Genomic DNA, 15,762 nt, shown 5'->3' with positions numbered 1-15,762 from the left:
CCAAAATTCTTATCCACACCCCGAGAACTTCAGACCATTTTCTACTTGTATCACAGTCACTACTTCACTGTTATCTGTCTCAGCCCCAGAAGCTTTACTCAGAACAAAAGTTTTCGGCTTTCATGGCGACCCACTTCTCTCCTGCAACCCCTGTCCGCTTCGTCCTCCAGCCCAAGCAAAACCCTCCCAAAACCCTCCTTTCCATTCGAGGTACGTAACCCATCAGGCAATATTTACATTCATTGCATGCTTATTACTGGTAAATTGATGATCTTTATTACTTGCTTGCAAATTTCAAAGGTACCCTTTTGGAATTCAGAATTGTAATCCTGCATAACTAAGTGGGTTGAGTTTGTAATTCGGTTTTGTTTGATGGGTATTTTTTTTTTTCGCATGCTAAATGCTGTAAAAGTTGAGATTTTTGCAGATTCTTTTGGTGGAGGGCCGGCGTGTAAGAAATGCCAGCCTAGAACTGTTAATGTGTGCCCATGGAGCTCGTCTGCTAGCTATGTGAGGTCTCAGGATAGTGCTGCGAAGCTTTCGGGCAATGCCATTGTTGTGAAGAAGCAATTGTTCCAAAATAGGCAAGTTTTATTTGTGCCACAGAATTAATACTCTGGCTTGTTATTGTTGTTGTTTGTAACTTGTAAGGGACTGAAAATTGGGTTATATTGCATTTGTTGACTTATCATGCAACAACAATATACTTAAAAGTGACACGACTCTGTTGTTTGACACTGCATATATGCTGATATTATCCTAGCAATTTGATAATGCAGTAAGAATTTGGGTTGCATAGTGCGCCACTATGTATAATCGAATTGTGATGAGTTATTGATTGTGTGGTGGGTTGATTTGCCTTCTAATATCTTTCTTATATCCAGAGCTGGAATTGTAAGGGCTGCTACTATCGAAGAAATAGAAGCGGAGAAGTCTTTGATAAAGAAAGAAGCTGTAAGTTTGATTATGATATCGTTTCATTAAAACATGTAGTATGCAATTAGGTTGGAGAGATTTAAGGCTCTTTGGATTTTTTGGTGGAGTAAGGAAGAACAAACTTGTATTGAGTATGTTAGTTGTATTTCAGGAAGGAAGGATGGAAAAGACTCTTGAAACTGTACGATCCAATTTCAATTCTATTAGGACAGGGAGGGCAAGCCCGGCCATGCTGGATAAGATTGAGGTATGAATTAATTTAGGGGGTTGTCTAGCTACTTTTGCAGTTCATTTTTGTGCAGATTGAGAACTCGGTAGTGTTATTTTGTTTTCTCTTAGATTAGTTATAACACAATACATTTTTAGGTTGAATACTATGGAAGCCCAGTTGGCTTGAAGACCATTGCTAATATCAGTTCTCCTGAAGCAAGTTCCTTCTTGGTTCAGCCATACGACAAATCCAGGTATTTCATAAACTGAAGGTTTGAAACTAGTAATGGTCATATAAGATCAGTGCGCCATGCTGCATTCACAGTCTTGAAATAAACACGTCTGCTTTGGGATAGCCACTGTTAAATCTATCCAAAATGAGAGGAGGAAGGCACATTATAAACTAACGTAAGCCCCAGTTGAAAATGCTAACTAGTGGGCGAGCACTTCTCCGTGAGGAGCTGTTTAGGATTTTATCTGTATGTATGTAGAATAAGTAGATGGAGTACATGATAAACTTAGATATACTGCTGATTTTACCAGTGAAATTTACTGCCTTCTCTTTTGAATCTTTGATAACCTAAACAAAATAGGGATTCTCGTCAGCTGTAAAGAGCTTGTGTCTTCTATTGTAAGAATGCATTGGATATCAACTGATCATGTCGATTAGTAGTCTTTTTTCTAAATGGTGCAACCTCTTTTTTCAGCTTAAAGGCTATAGAGAAGGCCATCGTTAGCTCTGATCTTGGTTTGACTCCAAATAATGATGGAGAAGTAATTCGGTTGACCCTACCTCAACTTACATCAGAGAGAAGGAAGGTGTGTTCTCATTCTTTGAGTTCATTACATAACTGACCTAAGGGCTTTTCAACTCTTCCTATTGTATTGGCCAACGCACATGTACCGAGATGTAATAACTAGTAAGATAATTTATTGGATAGGAAATTTTTTTATACCTTGGTGATCATAAATGAAGGATACAGAAATTCTGATATATATAAGGATACGGAAATATTCTGTTTCTGACGATGCAAATAATCAGTCATTTTCTTTAATGTGTGCTTCCTTTTTCCTTTTTTCCAATGCAGGAATTGTCAAAAATTGTGGCAAAACAGACCGAAGAAGGAAAGGTACAGACATACCATAGCATCCTTGGCTAATAGTTGGATAAAACTCTCCTTTGCTAGTTTGTGAATAGTATTTATGTTTTGAGACTTTTGTATATGCTTAACCAGATCATACAAATTGATATACTACATAACTGATCCCCAACCCCAGTTCCCTTTCCTTTCCGTTGTTCATGGCGAGGTGTCATCATGGCACCATGTTGAAGTAAAAGCAGAGGATATACTGCATTTTAGAAATGCCGTCTATGATAACCATTAACATTTCATTCATTCAAACTTCAAAGCAGTTGATCTTGTTCTTCTGAAATACCTATTACTCGATGGTTGTAGGTGGCATTGAGGAACATAAGAAGGGATGCTCTAAAAACTCTTGAAAAACTTGAGAAGGTTTGAAGCCCAACCCCACAACTTCTCTTTCTTTCTCACTTCCCAGCATTTGCATTTCCCCCCCACCATTCTACTTCTACTGATTGCCATCAACATTCTTTTCCTAAAGGCCAAAAAGCTTTCTGAAGATAATGTCAAGGACTTATCAAGTGATTTGCAGGTAATTTATAGCTTTTGTGTCCTTCACTATTAGGTATCGTGGTTTGCCTGGTGACAAAGAAACCAACTGACTGATTGGTTTCTTTGACATCTCTTCGGGATATATCCGGCACCTATGTCTTGTTTCACGATTGGTTAGGTTTCATTTCAAGGGTTACAGTAGAAGATATATATTTTCATTATCATTTCAAGCACCATTGGACTTCAGTTGAGTTTAGAACAGTTACTGAAAGATACGGTATTTACGTATTTCCTTTATGCAGAAATTGACAGATGAGTATGTGAAGAAGCTTGATGCCATATTCAAACAAAAAGAGAAGGTAGTACCTCCATTTAATAATCTGCTACGTTTGCGAATATCTGCACTACCTGCAACCTAATACTAGTACATTCATGCTGATTCTTACGTTAACCTAAGTCATTTGGTGTCATTCTCGAAGTTTAACGGAAATTACAACTTTGTTTCAGGAATTGCTGAAGGTGTAGTGACTGTCCATGTACTGATGATGTAAATGGTTGAGCTTCTATCTCGAAACCTTTATAGGTGTTCCTCTATCCCGTGCGGGAACTTCCAGTGCTGTTTATACCTCCTCCTTAGAAAGCACCTTCTTTTGATAACCAGACATTTTGTTTCAATATTATGTGAAAAATATATGCAATTTTCATTTGCAAGGCTTTCAAATTTCACACATCACTCAGAAATTCAAATTAGTCTTTATATTCACTTCTTTTACGACTTCATGAAAAGGAAGAGATACTTGTGTACGTTGAGAATAAGTCCCGCATTGATAGGAGGAGGGACCTTGCATGGGCTTATAAGAGGTTGAGTTACTCTCCATATTGCCAATTGGTTTTATGGTGCAACCTCAATTTCTTTATGATATCAGAGCAGGTTGTCCCACATGTAAAGCCAAACGGCCACACGCGCTCTATATCATCCTGTTTGTGTTGTGTTGTCTACGTGTTAGGCTTGAAAATCCGTCACACGTGAGGGGGCGTGTTGAGAATGAATTCCACATTGATGGGAGGAGGGCCACACGCGCTCCATGTAATCCTGTTGTGTTGTGTTGTTCATGTGTTAGACTTGAAAATCCGCCACACATAAGGGGGCGTGTTGAGAATGAATTTCACATTAATTGGAGGAAGGACCTTGCATGGACTTATAATAGGTTGGGCTATTTGGAACCTCAACTTCTTCAATCTAAGGGCATGTCGACCACGTCTTTTGTACGACAACGCTTTCAAAGGTACGAGACTTCTATATTTTGGTCTCATCCGATTCTATGTTGGAGTAAGAGTTGCCTTAGTCAGACAACCTTCCAAAGTTTCCCTCCGAAGGATCTTTCATTGGAGATAACATGGCATTTGTCCCATCGTTCTGTCTTGTAAAACCACACTACCCTAGAAACCCACAAAGCCAATCCTACCCTACCCTCCAATACATAAAGAAGAAAAAGGAAAAGGCATTTGGTGATTTGGTCCCATCATCTAGATATTTTGCTGTACAATATACTGTTTTTTTCTCATCACGCGAAAAATATAGACAAATAGATATACTTCCAGTGTGAATTCATGATTTGAATTTTGGGTGTTAAAAGTGCAACTTTTTTAGATAGAAACAAAGCTTAAAAAAAAAAAAAATTCAGCTTATTCTGTGATGCGTTTCATTTAATACTTTGTGAGATTATTGTCGTTAGTCAAACTATGTTACGCACATATCAATAAATATAACATATGTCAAAACAATTTAATGAGTGATATCAATAGAATTTGTTGAGTGCTGTCGATACAACATGTTGAGATATGCCTAACATGCATTACATCAAACACTTACTAGGCATAAAAAAGACATGTGCTAAACGTTCGAAGAGTCCTCATACTACCTTTACATACATATTTTTAGGACTTTGGTCTCAATGTACATCCGCCCTACTTCCAGTTACACCGAAGAATTTGCTCCTATCATCCCATTGCGGCATTGTGCTTTTTCGGAACTTCCGACTGACAAAGGATGATAATTCTATTAGGAGGTACGAATATCTCTGGTTCACGACTTCTCTTGCGTTTATGATCACAAATTACGGCAATCTTATATTCCAAATCAGTAACTCATTACTTGAAAAACCAGAAGTTAGATTGATTGTGGGGTAGTTGATTCCATACCTAATTTTCTTGTATTATTCATGACTTTTCAAACATACAATTGGAAAATCACCATTTTAGGGGCATCACCTTTATGTTGATTGCCTCCTCTTTTGAGTTCAAGTGAGTCTTTTTCAGTGTGTGCACAAATGCAAAAGAAAGATGAGTTATCTTCATCATAGCTCACAACCCTCTTTTCGTATATTAATCGGGAATAACTACTATTTTTGGCCCACTTTCATCAACCCACACTACAAAAAAGTCATTTTCTATGTGATACGTTTTTATGACAACTAAACGTTCGTTTAGAAGTATTTTTAAAGTAATTGAAAACGTTTTTAGAAGAAATATTTTTGAGTTCCAAAGGATTTTCAAGATTTATTTGCATTTTTACTAAAAGTTGGTTCAAAAATATTTTCATAAAAAACGTTTTAAGTTATTTAAAAAAAAAAAACTTTCAAACAAACCCTAATATGTTGCAAATAGAGTTGATTTCAACACAATTTTTCTCTCATGCATACCTCATAACTCATGTTTGTTTCTAACCGTTAAATCGAATAAACTAAAGAAAATCAACAGACAAAAACAAACTAGGCGTGCAAATGAGAAAAAAGGGTTTGTAGAAATAATCTCCCATAAAATCACTAAAAAGACGACCAAAGTGAAAGTACGGTATGTAGCCAAGTTCGTTAAGCAACGTGTCTCTTCCTCTACACTTAATCTGAACCCATCTCTCAATAGTTTAGATTAAATTAGATTAAACTTCGAATTAAAAAACTGATGAAAGTGATTTTGATTAAATTTATATGTGCATGCCATTAACAAATTGAAAATAATGTTGCAGTCGCATGTTTCTTTGGAAGATGAAACGCAAAATATGCATATTTTTTGCAAACAAACTTTTGAGTTTGAACTTTGAATATTTGTCCGGAGTTCTTCTCTATCTCAGCTGAAAAAACAATTAATATATCCAGTCTCCTTCAAGCCCTAAGCCAACAGTGAATTGATGATTCCTCCACTAAATTTTTGTTTAAAAATCATATTTTATTGGAAACTAATATGTGATACTACTTTTTTCATAGGGATGTGCTATCCACACATCATTTTTTATTTCTCACACATCCCTTATTAATTTATATCCGTTGATTTTCTTTAATTCATCCAATCCGATGGCCGAAAACTAAAAAGGTGTAGGAGAAGTAAAAAAAGGCGTGTGAATATCACACCTCTTTTCATATGATTTTTAACAAACGTTTTTGTGATGTCTACTCTGTAATGTATTTTAATGATCTAACCGTTTATCTTTTATAACATTACTAATAGATCATCCTTGCACAAAATTTGACAAATAAAAAACCATTAAGACATTTATTTGTAGTAAAGAAAATAAGCTAATACGGTTCTATAAAACAATCATAAACCCTTAATCTACAGTCATATGATTTCAAATTTAAATGATTTTTGGTAGACATGATCTTTGATGGAATACCTAAAACATTCAAAATGATTTTGACCGTAAGATGATAAATGAACGAACATGATTAGTGATATTCGAGATCATTAAAAAGAGGATTATGATAGGATCCTATTCTATTTTTCTTTGACCTCCACGACTCATCACCTTTAACAAAAAAAAAAAAAAAAAAAAAAATCCTTCTACACGAAAATAAGACTTTTGTCGATCCGAACAGCTTTGCACTTTGGATCTGATTATTCAAATATTTTGTATTATTTTATATTTCGTTTTATTAATAAAGTGCCACTAGGGTGGATGGATCATCTTGTCTTAACCTTCTAAATACAATGTTCTTTCCCACTAAATAATTTATAATAATGTTTAAGTTGTCTTAACCTTCTAAATATAATGTTTAAGTTGTACAATAATATTAATACGTGTTAATAAATTAATGGAAGATAGATGAAGTCAAATTACATTAAAATTTAGTATAATAAAACCAATTAGTAAGCTAATATGATGTCAATCATATACTTTAGTGTGCTCTACAATGTAATTTCATAATTTAACTTCGTTCATAGTGCATTGAAAATATTGCGTATGTCAATAAACGTTAATTGAGTTAGTAATGATCGTTCTTTTTGTTAGACCAAAGTTTAGTTCGAATCTTATTGACGACAATTCAGGACTAGAACTTACGTACTAAAACCTTTTCTCTAAGTCCTCAAAAAAAGCTTGTAGCATGCCTTAATTCTGAAATGAGATAGCCTCCCCTCCTCCTAAACTTATTGAAATTGAAAAAAATATTGTGCTCATTTATTTATATGGTCATAGTTAGAATAATATTTTTCAAATTCTCAAGACCCTTGCTAAGAATTGACAGCTCGGATCCCACCAATATATAATCTATGGAGACGTGCGGCTTATTATAATAATAGTAATACAAACTTATGCATGCAATTAATTACGGATTAACAAACATTGCTTTAGCATTACCTTGTTGTTATGGATTAAACAAAGCTTTGTTTCTCTTTCATTCTTTCTTATATAAAAAAAATATATCAAAACGAAATAAAATATGACTTTTCCAAGTATTGGGCAAGTGGGATGGATTCCTTTCTTTAGTTTTTATTAGAAGCATGCTTTTTGTTTTAGCACTCTTTTTTTTTTATTAATTAAACAAAAGGAAGACTAAATTATTAGTTTTTCCTAATGGTCGAGATTCTCTTTGGATCTTTCAATTCTCTGCGTTCTACGATAGGTGCTGGCTCCAACTGCCAACCCATCACGCCCATACTGTCTTTCGACCTTCAGTTGCTCAAAACTGGTCCTTCAATTCTCTGCGTTGTACGATAGGTGCTGACTTCAATTGTCAACTAACCACGCTCACACCATTGTCTTTCAGCCTTTGGTTGCTCAAAACTGGAACCAAGTCCTCCTCCTAGATAGAGAGAGAGAGAAATGAGTTGGAGAGAGAGATAGTGAGGAGAGTGAAGAAGATAAACATAAAAAAGCAAAAAAGAAAGTTAATTAATTCCTGACAGTTCGATTTTCGGTTGAATGGACATAATTGAAGAATTTGAATGGGAGGGATAGAAAGTAAGAAAAACTAATGAAAATGACTTGAAAACTTTGAGTTTTGGGACAAAATAAAGGGTAAAGTGAATGACATCATGATTGACTTTTTAATGTAAAAATGTAGTTTTTCGTTAAAGTGAACAATACCGAGAGCTTTTCGTTAAAATTCTCTAAAAAGTATCCTATTCCGTTTACTAGAAGCATGCTTTTTGTTTTAGTAATCTTTTTTTTTTCTTAATTAAACAAAGGAAATACTAAGTTATTAGTTTTCCTAGAAGCATACTTTTTGTTTTAGTACTATTTTTTAATTAATTAAACAAAAGAAAGACTAAGTTATAAGTTTTTCCCATGCTTTTTGGTTTAGTACTCTTTTTTTTCTTAATTAAACAAAAGAACGACTAAAGCTATTATTTAAAATAAAAAAGCACTAACGTGTGCAGCCAATATAGAATTATGATACTTAATTGTACTTTATTATATTATTTTTTCTAGCTTGTCGTTAAACTAATATTTTGCGTTGATCTGCATTTTCAAAAACACAAATAAAAAAATAGTCAAGTCTTTCTGTTATTTTAAATTATCAGAAGAGGAATCAAATTTGGAACCTCGAACGTAAGTTTTTACCCTTAATTTTTTGAACTGTGAACCCTTTGTGAATCAGTAAGTTTTTTTTTCTTCTTCTTTTATACAAGCAATAAGCTATTTTTTTTTTTGTAAATAAAAGTTTAGAGAGATATTAGTTACTTTCATCACTAGCATTAGAGTATACCTACAATTTCAACTGGAAAGGGCAATAAGCTATTTTAAATTAATCATAACTATGAGAAAAAAAGAAAGAATCAAACTCAAATGCACAAAAATAGTAGAGGGTATTGAAAAATATAATCTAAAGTGCGACATATCAATCGTATTGTTCACATATATTATAACATGTTATATACAAAGTTACCACCTTCTGTTTTGGATATATATAAAAAAATACTTTTATGCAACAATCAACGAGTTGATAATTACGAAAGAGTGACCATCGAATCCGAAAGACAAGATATCAAATAGAATGATACTTGCAATTCTCAATGCATGGGGCATTTTTGTATCTATCTGCATAGTGAGAGAGAGAGAGTTTTTGTCTTCCATTTTGTGCGTTTTGATGATTTGACGAGAAACGAGAAGAAGCAGCTGAGAATAATATGAGCATGGAGAGAAGCAGAGAAACAAGAAGGCCAACCATGGCAGCAAGCAAAAACCAGAAGAGAAGCATGAGAGAGCAGAGCAAAAAACAGAGGAGGTACAGAAGAGGAGATCAAGATCAAGACAGCACAGAAGAGAGCTTGGGTTTTTCCGACCACCAAGCTCCGCCGCCGCTAAAGGCTGCCAGTGAAGTGATCGGAGTTGCAGTTCCCAGAAAAGCTCGCTCAGGTATAGCAACATCCAAATGCAATTGATAATATCTCTCTCTCTCTCTCTCTCTCTCTCTCTCTGTTTTGGGTTTGCTCTGTTTTTGGATTTCGTTTTAAATTTGATCTCTTTTTTTGCAGCTGCTGGAAAGAGGTCGCATGAAAATTTCTCTTCTGAGAGTTATGGAGGAGTTGGGGAGGAAGAACAGAGTCTTCAGAAGCTGAGCTTTAAAGCTGCGTCGCTTTCTTTCTCAAACGTTTCATCGAGGAAAACGATGGTCAGTTAGTACTACGTTTTCAAAAAATGATTTTTGAAGAAGTTTTTTTGGAAAGTTTTGAGATTTTTGAGCTTATGAATTCATATGTTGCAGAAACGAAATGGACCCAAGATTCGGATTCCGAAATCTTCAGGGCCTGTAGAAGAAGAGGACATTGAGATTGAGATCGCCGAGGTTCTCTATGGCCTTATGAATCAAACCCAGAATTCAAAAACTTCGAAGTGCGAAACTGAAGATAGAAATGGTATTAGCGACGGTTTCCTGTTTTTTATTTTTGATACAAGCGCGATATTCTACTTTAAACTAATCTAATCTGCGAGCTGGGTATTCGAACGCGAGTGCAAAGGGATGCGCATCCGCTCTAGTCAATGATTTTTATCTGTCTGTTTGCGTTTGCAGATTCCGAGGAGAAGAAAGCGGAGGATGGAAGTGCTTCAATGGCGGTTCAAAGCAGCTCAGCTGGTGAAGGGGTTGAAGTCGAAGAAAGTGACCAGCCAGAAAAGATTGAAGCTTGCTCTGACGGTGCATCAGGGTCAATGGACTCGCACGAGGAGAAAGCCGAAAATCCATACGCGGAAGAAAAGAGCATCATCGCCACAAAAGCCGAGTTTTCGTGTGAAGATTCGAAAGGGACAAAAGCGTGAGCATAAAAAAATCTTTGCCTTGTTTCTCCTTTTCTTGTTTGATTGATATCTGTCATCGAAACATCTGAATGATTCGGTAAACCTGAAAACGAAATCTAATCAGTTCTTTGTTTTGATGGGTGGAAATTGTCAGGATTTCAACTGGGTTGGAGCATAAGAGGAAGAGAGAGGGGGAAAGATTTGAAATTGATCTGATGGTGAGTTGTTGTTTCTCGGGTTTTCGATTTGGTTGCATTTTGTGTAATGCTTCTTGTTATCTCCATTTCACTGATGCATTGTGGCTGATTTTCGAGCAGGCTCCTCCTCCTATGGACCAGGATGACGACTTTACAGATTCTGTATCTGATCCTAAACCTCCGACCCAAGATGTAGATATGGTAAGCGAACTCACCCGCTGAATTCTTTAGGGCTCATTTGATAACCATTTCGCTTTTAGTTCTTTCAGTTTCATGACCCTTCCGTCATGTTTTTTATGCAGAAGATCGAAGTTTTGGTAAAGAAAGAAGAGAAAGTGGAAATATTTCCGGAGGAAGTTGTGGTAGAAAAGCTGGAAGAGAAGAAGCAAAATGAGAATCCAAATCAAGATAGTAGCAGTAAATCCACTACCAGATTACAGGTTTCCAGTCTTTCCGCTATGTCGAAACTTTCCTTTTTCTGTTGATTTTTCTTTAACTTTAGGTCTGAATTTTGCTGTTGTGCAAATTGCAGCCTTCCGATTCCCTTCTGCCTCAGCCGCCACGAAAGAGATGCGCAACCCACTGTCACATTGCTCACAACATTCACTTGCATCAGAAGGTTGCACAGACAACCAATTTCTGGCCAGCAGCAACTGGTTCTGTTCCTCAATGTGGCACTAAGCCAGACATCCCATTGCTGGGAAGCTTCTCAGGTCCGAATCTTCAACATTCGCAGAAAAAGAAGCAGGCTGCGCCGAAGTTTTCAAGTGATAGTGGAAAAGACAGAAGTTCCGAGGCTGGGAATGTCATAGAAACATCACATAAATTGCAGCTTTCAGTTCAGCAAACTCCACAGCTAGCCTATGCTGGTAACCAAATGGTATGCATACTTTAACAACTTCGGTTGAGTGGATGTAAATCAACTTCTGTAAGTAGTGTTTTGAAAATTTATCACTGCTCTTTCTTAATTGCAGCATGGACATACTTTCGCACTTCCTCGGGTTGAACATCAAGCAGCTGTTGCACCAACCAGTAGTAAATCCGTCGTGTTGAAATTTGCACAATCAACAAACAATGCAGCACTCTCTAGCCATTTAGCTGCTAGACCTCTGGAGAGTTCATCAGTGAATTTTAATGGCTACCAATACCCCATTTCAGCTCATATACAAACAACACCAGTGTTTGGGGGAGGAAACCCTGCTCAAGCATTGCCTTTAATCAAATCGCCTTTCATTTCGAATCAAATGTTTCACCCTTCCTATGTTCAGCAGCATCAAGTCCAACCGTCTCATCAAAACGCAAACGCTTCATCACCTTCTCACAGGCAACATGAGTCCCATAAACCGAGGGAAACACAATTTAGTAGCAACAATTGTTTTTCTTCACAAAAGCAACGTGTATCCCCAGGTGAAACGAACATGGAGAATGCTGCATCTCCTGCTGCCTCTCATGCTCAGAACAGTGTTTATGGGCAGAATTTTTCGGTTCCATTTCAACCCGTCAACTTTACCCTGATGCCTTATGTGACAATGGGTGGCGGTGGCGGTGGCAGCGGCAGCGGAAACCAGGTTGAGCAATCACATAAACAGGGCTTAAAGGGTGGAGTTGAGCTCATCCCATCTAAGGCATATGGCATGTCATTTTCCTCCGTCACTGGAAACAACGGCTCGGGTTCATGCTTGAACTTTTCATCCATGGCACAAAATCCTGCAATATTTCAAAGCGTCCCAGATATGGCCCAGCAAGGGTATAAAATCACACCAGCACCTCAAGCTGGGCATCAAAAGAATCACCACCACCAAATATCCCAAAGGAAGACTGATGGTGGTTCGAACAATGCTGATGATGGGTTAAGAGCTGCTTCTGGGAAGTCTTCATCAGGTATTGTGCAGAGGCAGACCCTTGTTTTCGACAATCCATCGAGAACTCTCAACTTCATGTCGTCGAGTTCTCAACAGCAGAACCTGTTCCAGTTTCAGCTGCAGAACCCACATCTGTTGCAAAAGCAGCAACCCGCTGTTGCTGCCAAAGTCCCGAAAAGCGCCCCGGTTTCCTCCAAAGCTCTAATGCAATGCAATAGTCATCACCAATCTTCTCAGTTGAAAAACTCAACAGTCATGACTTGTTCCCTGCAACAAAGAAGAGGTTCACAAGGTCAGACTCAGATATCTTTCGGTGGAAACCCGAAATCAGCCTCAGCACCACAAGGACAAAAGAGACTCACTAACCACCACTCTTCATCAATCTCTGCATTACAGTCGCAGCAAACCGAGAATTCTTCGCTGAGCGGTAATGGCCCAATCTCCTCCCCTGCCTGTGGGAGGAACTTGGCATCAATTTTGAGCACATGTCCCAGCCACATTTCTGAACTCAAGTTCTAGAATAACATTTGCGGCAGCAAATGCTGTGACTCTGCTAATTGCTTGCTCTACAAGTCTCACAGTCAACGATATTCCCCATTTCCCGGTACGAATTTTTGATCCCGAAAAGGATGGTCCAGCCCCGGCAGTGCGCTGTCTCGAATCATGAAAACTTGTTCAAGTTCAGTAACTTCAGTTATGGACTTAAATTCTTTTTCTGTACAAAATTATGAACAGCAATTTTATCCTTTTTTTGTTTTTTTTTTTGGCAAACGCTATTTTGTATATTATTGCTTGTAATTTTGTCCAACATGCTTGAATGGACCTGCATTTCAAGAATAAACCAAACTTACTAGCTTTAATTAAATGATTGAACAACTTAATCCGATTCTCCATAAGCGATCGGCACAGGAGCTTACTCTATGCTTCCCACCTCCTTTCCGTCAACTGCTAGAATTTAATTAACATATATTGAAACTGACCGGGTATGAGCATGCTAGAGTCTTCTTGGGTCTAAGTTGGAAGGTTGCTCAAGTCACATCACAACTCATCGAAGTTCAAGTTGCAACTGCAACTCTAGCCCTCATTCTCGGGTAGAGTTGCAGCTGCTACTAAACTGTCATTTTTTGTTACCAACTATCCCTTAATTCTAGGGTTTATGTCTTCTAGTATTTCAGCTTTAGATTTCTTGTAACTTGCAACTAGGGCTAGCCTTTTTTTATCTTTTGGTCTCTTCCTTGTAGCTGTTTTGTAATTATTCAATGGGTTCTTTACCTGGCTCGGTCTCTCTATAAGAGCCCTCACTTGTAATACCAATACATGATGAAAATATACAAACAGTTTTGTTAAACTGAATTTCAATATGGTATTAGAGCAGGAACCATAGGGTCCTATCTTTGCAGTCCGATTCATTCAAAAAAGAAAAAAACTTTGTTTCTTCTGTTCTTCATTCACCGTAATGGCAGAAGATCAAGCTTCAAGCCAAGAGGCTACAAGCTCTTCAAACACTCCATCTCCCAGTATAATTCATGGTGAGATCAATCCAAATATGCGTCTGTGATCCGTGTTGCTAAACGAGTTCAATTACCTACCGTGGTCACGTGCCATTTCTCTTGCCCTAGGTGGAAGATCGAAGCTAGGGTGTGTCAATGGAAGTATTAAAGCACCTCAACCATCCTCTACATTGTATGGTGCATGGCGTGCAAATGATCAACTTGTTATGTCTTGGATACTTAATTCCATGGAACCTAAGCTATCTGAGCTTTTCAGCTACTTAGAGTCTTCTTGTATTTTGTGGGAATCTATCAAAGAGATATATAGCATCCAAAATAATGATGCTCGTATATTTCAACTCAAGAAGGACCTTGCTGGGCTAAGGCAAGGTGACCAATCCTTCGTGCAACACCTTGGAAGCATGAAGTCGATGTGGAATGAACTCGACATGTACCGACCACATACAATCGATTCCGCTACGCTCCTTAAAAGAGCTGATGAAGACAAAGTGTTTCAACTCTTGGCAAGTCTAGGAGCTGAATATGAAGATCTTCGAAGTCATTTGTTGATGACCCTCGATCTGTCCTAATTTAATAGTGTTTGTCAAGCTGTTCAAAGGGAGGAAACTCGAAGAAAAGTCATGCACATTGAGCCTAAGTCTAACTATGAGGCTAGGGCTTTCACTAGCAATCACAAACACACTAGTGAAAATTTTTTCACTGGAAAGAAGGCAGATTGGAAATGTACTTACTACAACATGAAAGGGCATCTAAGGGAAAAATGCTGAATCTTGCACCCGGAGTTAAAACTAAGGTTTGATAAAGAAGGAAGAATGATCAAAGAAGGGAAATGAACCACTCCAAAGGCTCTCAATTCAACTAGTTCTTCGATTGGTGGAATTGCAAACTTCACTGCAAATCCAATAGATTTGATAAATGAATTTGCTAGTTTTTTCAAAGAAGAGGAGGCACCACTGAAGATGAGGAAGTGACCACTAAGAATCCTAATGCCATACTCGGAAAATTCACAGGTTTCTTGACTGAGACCACAACTCAAGACAATGTTTCAGGTATTATCACTACCCTCTCGAATGCACTCAATGAAATGACACATGATTGTTGGATTATAGACTCAGGTGCCACTGACCATATAACATACAAGTCTTCTTGCTTAGATAAGTTTCAAAATATGCCTAAATCTACACGTGTGTCTGTAGCAAATGGGAAAGGAGAACCTATTCTATGAAAAGGAAAACTTAAACTGTTAAGTGATGAGATCGAGTCAACAACTTTGTATGTACCCTCATTTCCCTTCCAGCTTTTGTCCATAGGAAAAATCACAACCACTCTAGATTGCCTTGCCATATTCTCTCATCACAAAGTTGTATTTCAGGATCGAGTTACTCTAAAGAAGATTGGTGAAGGGTTTCTCTCAAATGGACTATATTATCTTTCCAAGAAGTTCAAGCCTGTCAAAAACCCTATTACCAGCGTAAGTTTCATTCAAGAATACCAACTTTGGCATCTTCGACTGGCCCATCCCTCAGAACCTGTGATGACCAAAGTCTTTCCTAATTTTTGTAAACCTCCACATGAGTGTAAGATATATCAAATGTTAAAAGCAACTAGACTTCCTTTTGTTTTTTCCAAGTCTACAACTAGTAAACTGTTTGAGGTTCTGGGGTCCTTCTCGTGTAGACTCATTTGATGGATATAAATACTATGCCACGTTTATTGATGACTACTCTCGGGTCACCTGGGTTTATCTCTTAAAGTTCAAGAGTGGATTTTTTCATGCTTTCAAAGACTTTCATAAACTGATCACAAACCAATTCTCATCTAAGTTAAACATCTTACAATCGGACAACGGCACTGAGTACACATCTAATAACATGTCTAATTATTTGAGCAATCATGGGA

General features: G+C 37.4%; 2 protein-coding genes across 3 annotated transcripts; both read left to right on the top strand.

The window, feature by feature from the left end:
• LOC103413367 (ribosome-recycling factor, chloroplastic-like) lies at positions 1-3,510 on the top strand. Its single transcript, XM_008351835.4, has 11 exons — positions 1-210; positions 428-584; positions 885-954; positions 1,088-1,183; positions 1,303-1,400; positions 1,854-1,965; positions 2,235-2,276; positions 2,604-2,660; positions 2,770-2,820; positions 3,083-3,139; positions 3,288-3,510. Exons 1-11 carry the CDS (start codon positions 123-125, stop codon positions 3,303-3,305), a joined length of 846 nt encoding a protein of 281 aa, XP_008350057.1. The 5' UTR covers positions 1-122; the 3' UTR covers positions 3,306-3,510.
• Positions 3,511-9,050: 5,540 nt separating this feature from the next.
• LOC103413366 (protein TIME FOR COFFEE-like) lies at positions 9,051-13,217 on the top strand. Of its 2 annotated transcripts, none has more exons than XM_070808611.1 (9): positions 9,051-9,414; positions 9,534-9,670; positions 9,764-9,914; positions 10,070-10,310; positions 10,448-10,511; positions 10,611-10,691; positions 10,796-10,930; positions 11,023-11,370; positions 11,465-13,217. In XM_070808611.1, the coding sequence occupies exons 1-9, from the start codon at positions 9,186-9,188 to the stop codon at positions 12,869-12,871; spliced, it is 2,793 nt and encodes a 930-aa protein (XP_070664712.1). In that variant the 5' UTR covers positions 9,051-9,185; the 3' UTR covers positions 12,872-13,217. The 2 variants fall into 2 exon arrangements, with proteins under 2 accessions (XP_070664712.1, XP_070664710.1); XM_070808609.1 differs by having other exon boundaries at positions 10,793-10,930.
• The last annotated feature ends 2,545 nt before the right edge of the window (positions 13,218-15,762 follow it).

The sequence above is a fragment of the Malus domestica genome, chromosome 11, assembly GCF_042453785.1.
Source record: "Malus domestica chromosome 11, GDT2T_hap1".
NCBI classification, from domain to species: Eukaryota; Viridiplantae; Streptophyta; class Magnoliopsida; order Rosales; family Rosaceae; genus Malus; species Malus domestica.
This window is presented reverse-complemented; position numbering and strand designations above follow the sequence as displayed.